Source organism: Mus caroli, unplaced genomic scaffold, assembly GCF_978045245.1.
Source record: "Mus caroli unplaced genomic scaffold, Mus_caroli_1 scaffold_3, whole genome shotgun sequence".
Lineage (NCBI taxonomy): Eukaryota > Metazoa > Chordata > Mammalia > Rodentia > Muridae > Mus > Mus caroli.
Window position 1 is genome coordinate 15,140,001 of NW_028227258.1, and position 8,100 is coordinate 15,148,100.

At 40.3% G+C, this 8,100-nt stretch overlaps 1 protein-coding gene across 1 annotated transcript in view; it reads left to right on the plus strand.

Moving 5' to 3' along the window:
- Positions 1-7,555, plus strand: part of LOC110291494 (calcium-activated chloride channel regulator 3A-1-like) — a 19,991-nt gene extending 12,436 nt beyond the window's left edge. The window contains exons 8-14 of the mRNA XM_085835247.1: positions 1-143; positions 1,165-1,265; positions 2,437-2,661; positions 3,003-3,273; positions 4,478-4,645; positions 5,121-5,360; positions 7,026-7,555. The exon at positions 1-143 is cut by the window's left edge and continues 35 nt beyond it. Of these exons, the coding sequence (XP_085691373.1) occupies positions 1-143; positions 1,165-1,265; positions 2,437-2,661; positions 3,003-3,273; positions 4,478-4,645; positions 5,121-5,360; positions 7,026-7,459 (1,582 nt within the window). The 3' untranslated portion in view covers positions 7,460-7,555. The remainder of the gene's footprint in view (positions 144-1,164; positions 1,266-2,436; positions 2,662-3,002; positions 3,274-4,477; positions 4,646-5,120; positions 5,361-7,025) is intronic.
- The last annotated feature ends 545 nt before the right edge of the window (positions 7,556-8,100 follow it).

Here is an 8,100-nt window from a genome sequence, read left to right on the forward strand (position 1 = left end):
TGAGATCGTATTGCTAACAGATGGAGAAGATAATGGAATAAGTTCCTGCTTTGAGGAGGTCAAACACAGTGGAGCCATCATCCACACCATCGCCCTGGGGCCTTCTGCTGCTCGAGAACTGGAGACTCTGTCAAACATGACAGGTACAACTTGGAACAGGGATTGAATAGAAAATGTTCTGGTTGTCTTTCTGCCGTACATGATCTTTCTCCACAAACAGAAAACTGCTCAAAAATTCCCTGTCTAAAAGTTAATCTTTGCCTCTTGCTCCTTGGGTTCTTTTCCCCTCCCCTGCAGCTTCCGTATACCAACGGCTCATGGTGCTCGTTATCTTTGTCACCATTTATTCTTTGCCTAATTTCAACTGATACCACTAATCTTAGCCTTGTTCTACGACTCCCAGCAGCATCCGAAATTATTTCTCAGCTTAAAAATACCATTCGATTCAACAGAAAATGTTTAGGCATCCAGATTTATGGAGGAACAAATGGAAACCCAGAGGCTAGACATGATTTGCAGAAGACTGCCATTCAGGACTCATTCCACCGTGGGGTATTTCTATCTCGTCCTAACACAGTCTAAGCCTGACCACATCAGCCCCTGTGTGGCTCCTTCAGTAGTCTTCTAGACGGGCTTTCTGCCATCTAGTAGTTACATAAGTGTGTAATGAATATCATACTTTAGGCAGTCGTTTCTCTCCAACGTATTCTTTCTTGGCTTCTTACATGCAAATAATCTCCTTCTGTCCTTTAATGTCTCCATTATCTATTTTCTACAATACATCAATTTTCCCTCCATTCTAAACAGTCAGTATCTCATTATCATCGACGCAGTTTTGATCCAACCAGAAAATAATCCACTAACTTTTAAGAGCTGGCTTGAATTTCACTGTTGTGGTATTAATTGTGTCATATCCAGGCATTGCTACAATAACTTGCACTCCTTTCTGGTGACTGATTAATCAAACAAATAACTGAAGTTCTTTGGGTTTCCCTTTGTTCTTAACACACTTTGAGTAGGTAAATTCCACTTGGAACACTACAACCCTAAGGATCTGGAAAAGCAATCTTCGGTGGACTGTAACTAAAGATCTAAGTAGCTTCTTCAGTAGATTGTTGAGCTCACAGAGTAAACAGGATTTTCCCATTTAAAACTCCCCTTTAGGAGGGCTTCGCTTTTATGCCAACGAAGACGTGAATGGCCTGATTGATGCTTTCAGTGGGATCTCATCTAAAAGTGGCAGCATCTCGCAGCAGGCTCTGCAGGTCAGCAAAACCCTTTGTCTTCTCACTGTTTCAATAGACACCCATCGTGCTAATTATTAGCTATTCCTCCCTAGCTGTCTTAGGTAAGGTTTTATTGCTGTACAGAACATGACCGGGGCAACTCTTTTTTTCTTTCTTTTTTTTTTTTTTTTTTTGGTTTTTTGTTTGTTTGTTTGTTTTTTTGGTTTTTGGTTTTTGGTTTTTTGGTTTTTGGTTTTTTGTTTTTTTGTTGTTGTTGTTTTTCGAGACAGGGTTTCTCTGTGTAACCCTGGCTGTCCTGGAACTCACTTTGTAGACCAGGCTGGCCTCGAACTCAGAAATCCGCTTGCCTCTGCCTCCCAAGTGCTGGGATTAAAGGCGTGTGGCACCACGCCTGGCTCCAAGGCAACTGTTATAAAGGAAAACATTAAATTGGGGCTGCCTTACAGTTGTAGAGGTTTGGTCCATTATCATTATGGCGGACACATGGTGATACCCAGACAAATGGTATTAGAGAGGTAGCTAGCTGAGAGGTCTACACCTTGATCAGCAGGCATCAGAATGATAAGATTGAGCATAAGAGACCTCTATGCCCACCACCCATACCTTCTCCACCAAGGCCACACCTCCTAATAGTGCCATGTCCTATGGCCAAGCATACAAGCATGAGTCTATGGGGACCTTACCTATTAAGACCACCACACTAACTTAAAAATGACTCCATTGGATAGAAGAAACACTTCCCCGTTGAACTTGGTCTCCCATGGCTTAAACATACCTTGTCTCCTGCAGTCCTTTATTCCTTCCATTATTTTTAATCTTCATAATTTTTACAAATTTAATTTTAGCAATTTAAATTTTTCCTAACATATTGTTTTTACTGAAAAAAAATTTAATTGGTCTATTATTTTAACTGAAAAGAATTTTGAAATTTCAAAATTACACTGAACTACCTTAACTTTAAATTTCCAAAGTAATAGAAGCCGGGCGTGGTGGCGCACGCCTTTAATCCCAGCACTTGGGAGGCAGAGGCAGGTGGATTTCTGAGTTCGAGGCCAGTCTGGTCTACAGAGTGAGTTCTAGGACAGCCAGGGCTATACAGAGAAACCCTGTCTCAAAAAAAAAAAAAAAAAAAAAAATTCCAGAGTAGTAACATAGAGGTTTTTGCATCCTATATAAATTTCTGTTACAGTTGGAGAGCAAAGCCTTCAATGTCGGAGCAGGGGCATGGATAAACGGTACAGTACCTGTGGACAGTACCATTGGCAATGACACATTCTTTGTTATCACCTGGACAGTAAAAAAGCCAGAAATCATTCTTCAAGATCCAAAAGGAAAAAACTACACTACCTCTGATTTCCAAGAAGATAAGCTAAATATCTTCTCTGTTCGCCTTCGGATCCCAGGCATTGCCGAGGTAGGTCTGTTCTGTTGTGTTTGTGAGTTATCCATTTATGTTAGAAAGTAAAGGCATCCTCTGTTTCCAACACTAAAGCAGTAATAGGTAATTTTTCTTAAAAGTAAGCTTCATAGAACACAGGATTCATACCCACATTGTTCGTCTACTAAATCAGATACTATTCAGACTGGGTCAATATCTCGACAGTACACCAGCTTAGCTTGCAGATGCCCTGGCTCCACTCCCAACATCACAAAAGCCCTTACTCTCTTTCTTTTTAAACTTCTAAGTAATTATATACCCTAAGTACAGAGGAGGAAAACACTAGCAAAGCTCTTAAAGGGAATTTATTTTTTCAGACAGGCACTTGGACTTACAGCCTCTTAAATAAGGGTGCCACATCTCAGTTGCTAACAGTGACAGTGACCACTCGAGCAAGAAGTCCCACCACACTCCCAGTCATCGCCACCGCTCACATGAGTCAGAGCACAGCCCAGTACCCTAGCCGGATGATTGTGTATGCAAGGGTCAGCCAAGGGTTTTTGCCTGTTCTGGGAGCCAATGTCACAGCCGTCATAGAAGCTGAGAATGGAAATCAAGTCACCCTGGAGCTCTGGGACAACGGGGCAGGTAATGGGTGCCATGGGACTTAAAATTATTTCATTGGGTTCTATCTCAGTGTCCCTCTGTACACTTAAGAACTGTATTTCAAAGTGAACGAAATCTAGCTGCAATGTGTTAAACCTCTGCCCAGCTGTAAGCACTGAAAAGATAAAGAGAGGGAGGATATGTCTGGTGGATGTGTGGTGAGGTGTGGGGGAAGGGGGTGCTCCACGGGCCCGTACGGAGGCACCCCTTTCCCCTGAGGGACCAGCCACACCACCCACAGGATGGAATCATCGTATAGAATGAGTTTATTCAGGGCATGGGAAGGGGAGTTATGAGGTTAGAACGGGCAGAGAAAGGGAGGGGGGAACAGAGGGAGGTAAGGGGAGGGGAGGGGAGAGGAGAGGAGGGGAGGAGGGTGGGCCATGAGGACATGGAGGGGCGGGAAGGGAATGGGGAGAGAGCACAGCAGGAGCAGGAAGGTAAGAGCAAGAGAGAGAGGAGGGGGCAAGCAGCCCCATTTATAGTGAGTCAGACACACCTGGCTGTTGCCAGGTAACTGTGGGGCAAAGTTTAAACAAAATGCCAACAAGTACCACTGTCATCTTTAAAGTTCATTGGTTTTTCTTGAACCATGGAAGGAACTCGAGGACCATTTTTCTCACTTCCGGTGGCAGTGTTTTAATCCACTTTGTTATCTTTATATTTTCTTTTTCTTTTTTCTGTTTTCTGTTTTCTTTTTTGTTTGTTTGTTTGTTTTTGTTTTGTTTGTTGTTGTTGTTTTTGCTTTTTGTTTTTTATTTTTACGAGACAGGGTTTCTTTGTGTAGCCCTGGCTATCCTGGAACTCACTTTGAAGACCAGGATGGCCTTAAACTCAGAAATCCACCTGCCTCTGCCTCCCAAGTGCTGGGATTAAAGGTGTGCGCCACCATGCCCGGCTATCTTTATATTTTCTTATTTTGAAAAGCTTCTTATATGAAATAGGAGCCACAATCATTATTTAAATGAGCACCACAAAAAAAAAGGACTGAACACCTACTAAGAATTCTTCCATAATCGTAGGGTTATCATGTGACCAAGACAAACTTTGAAACAATATAGTGTGACCCTAGAACTCCTGTACTTGAAATTGTGCCACCTTAACTAAGAAACCATTGCCCAGTACTCACAGTTACAACTCTCATTTTTACTTACCAGGCGACTAACTCTTACATTTCAATGCCAAGGTGCTGACACACTCAAAAATGATGGCATCTACTCAAGATATTTCACAGACTTCCATGGAAATGGCAGATACAGCTTAAAAGTCAGTGCCCAGGCAAGAAAGAACATGGCTAAACTAAATCTGAAACAAAAGAATAAGTCTCTCTATATACCTGGCTACGTTGAAAATGGTAAGTAACATTCAAATAGAAATGTCTGGTTTAGGTCAAATAAATATAAGGAAGATCAAAAGCATAACAGAGGTCACCATTGGTATGTCCCAAAAGCAAATCTGGGCAATGGATTCATAGACACGTTTATGCATGTTTTGTAACCACTCCCCTCAATTCACTCCACTTACACGTTAAGCACTTCACTCAGCATCGTCTATGAAGCAAGCTCTGTGCTAGATGCTAGAGCTACAAATACGGATAAAACACAGTTCTTGCCCGCAAAAAAATTCACAGACGAGTATGAGATAAGGAAAAGATTAAAATACAGCTTAACTAAAATGTCACGTGCCCTCGTCCGCTTCAAAATGATGTTAAAACAAACAAGCTTTTCAATATCTGCACTGAGTACCTGCAAGATTAATTTACAAGAACAGACATGACAACATAAAAGTTATAATGTATTTGTTTTTGTTTGCTTGTTGTGGGGATGTAGATCAAATTGTACTGAATCCAGCCAGACCGGAAGTCCCAGAAGAAGCCACAGAAGCTACAGTGGAAGACTTCAGCAGACTAACCTCTGGAGGGTCGTTTACTGTGTCTGGAGCGCCCCCTGATGGCGACCACGCTCATGTGTTCCCACCCAGTAAAGTCACAGACCTGGAGGCTGAGTTTATAGGTGATCTTATTCACCTTACATGGACGGCCCCTGGCAAGGTCCTCGATAAGGGAAGAGGTGAGTCTGATGGCGAACTTTAAAATGTTATTAAAGAAACCTCATTACCTTTCATTTTTCTAAAGCTTCTTTAATGTCTTATTTCCGGGTAACACGTATGGAATAAATAACAGTAACCCACTATTCACTTATATTTAAATATAAAAACTGAAACCTCAAAAGATACTAACTGACCCAAATTATTCCTGTTCTAATAACTTAAAATTCCAACCCAGTTTTTTTTTTTCAGATTGTTTATCAAATTGCCTGTCTCAGTTTGAGCTATTTAAATTAAATGGACAGATGAAATAGCACTATTCTCTTGTATCCTTTTGTCCCAACAAAGGGCAATTTTCTAAGTATTTCTGTCTTTGCTCAATTTTATTCAATTACTGTTGAACCTGAAAATACTGTCAGAGTCTCTGTCACAAGGTTAGCTCTTTAAAGTCAACAAAGTACAAAATACACCAGGTAAACAGATAACTGCAGACAGGCAGACAGATAGGTAGAGGATAAATAGATACATAGTTACATAGGTACATAGATGATTGATAGATGATAGAGATATATAGATGATAGATAGATAGATATAATAAATATATAGATGGATAGATAGAGGATAGATGGATACATGGGTACATAGATGATTATAGATGATAGATGGATAGATACACCTATATAGGTGATGATAGGTTGATAGATACATAGAAGATAGGTAGATGATAGATAGATAGATATATAGACAGACAGACAGACAGACAGACAGACAGATAGATAGATAGATAGATGACACATAGATAGATTCACCTAAATGAAAAACAAGGATTTGTGAATAATAGTGGAATGGCCAGGACTTATCCAGGGACTTAACATGAAACTAAATGTTAATCAGAGGATTTAATTATGGGAGAAAAAAAATCAAAGTTATGTACCACATATTTTAAGTATTTCCAACATTACCTAAAAACATAAAAAATAAAGTTTTCATACCAAATAAGAGTTATAAATATTTTATCCTCACAATTCATAAGACATTCTGGGTCCATTTCTGTTGATTTCTAAAATCAGTATGGAATGTAATACTTGCACAGGAATCTTCCTTTCTTTTCTTGATAAAACAATAGTTACAAGAGCTAACATTCAGTCACCCATTAATTACCAATTTACCTCACTGTTCTAAACACTTTTTACTCATTACCATTTACAAATATCACTATCAGAATATCGGTAGTCAGAAAACTTCGTGTTAAATTAATCAAATGACTAAATCTCTGTTTTACACTTTAAAAACTGGAGATGAGAAAGATGACCGTATAGAACCAAGGTGCTAGCTGAGGAGGGAAGAGGTCCTGGGCCTCTGCTTACTGTTCATCTGGCGTCTGTGACCTTTGACTCTTGCCCTTCCGTCCTCCCTGTACCTGTGCTTCTCTGAGTGCTCCCCATCACTCCTTCTTTCAATTTAATTAACAGAAAGAGAAAAGGAAAGAAAATAGAAGATACTTATGGACTTAAGCTTTTACTCCACATGAATATTATGTGTACCTTGCTCTAATTTAAAGCAGAGTTCTGCTCTTTCTGTGTCTTTCTAAAAAGAAGCCTGGATTCTGGGTGGAAGACTGCAGCCCCAGAGAAGAGTCAGAGACGCATCCTCACCACTCTAACGTACGTGATGTTTCTCTTTTCTAGCATATAGATACGTCATCAGGATGAGTGGGCATTCTCTGGCTCTCCAAGAAGATTTTAGCAACTCTACTTTAGTGAATACTTCCGGTCTAATGCCTAAAGAGGCTGGCTCAAAAGAAACATTTAAATTCAAACCAGAAACTTTTAAAATAGAAAATGGCACCCAAGTCTACATTGCAATCCAGGCTGACAATGAAGCCAGTCTCTCCTCCGAGGTCTCCAACATCGCACAGGCTGTGAAGTTTATTCCTCCACAAGTTTATTTGGCACCCAGCACCCCTCCTGTTCTGGGTACCCCCAGCACCCCTCCTGTTCTGGGTACCCCCAGCACCCCTCCTGGTCTGGGTACCCCCAGCACCCCTCCTGGTCTGGGTACCAAAGTGTCTGTACCCAGTTTGACAGTTTTTGTACTTGTTGCAACTTTATTCATATTTTAAACTAGAAATTGCAGTAGAACTGAAATTCAACCTTTGAATTCAAATTTACTCTCCTCATTGTCTACTCTACAACTCCTTGTAACATAAACGTGAACGTTCAATACTGTAAATTTCCTATTTGTGTCTATTAAAATTATAAGTTGCTATATGTAAATCACAGTATTTCCTTAATCTACCTTTGGGGGGAAAATGAGTTAAAATGAACAACTCATTTTCTAAATATCAATATCTAAAAGCTATTACAGTAACTATAACATGTGATTTTTATGGAGATCGTTACACGAGGAAACAGAATATAAAGCTCAGAAAGAGAAAATGACGTCTACTTTCATTATAAATCTGCGGAAAGAGAAACACGAGCTCATTTCCAGACAACATTATTATATGGTCTTTGCATTTTTTTAATATGAGAAAGCAAAAGAAAAACAGGCAAAATCCCTAAGTCGGCAAATTGCTTCGTTGTATTAATCTCTGTTCTGTTATTCAACAGGACACTTGAGAATGGGTAAGGTATGGAGGAAGGGTTTTGGAGGCTAAGAGGGCTAAGGTCCAGCGAGTGGCAGGTTCTGGCAAGGACACCACGGAGTTCCGGTACTTGATACAGATCAAGGACAAGCAGGAGGCTGTGAGGAAGCACTCAG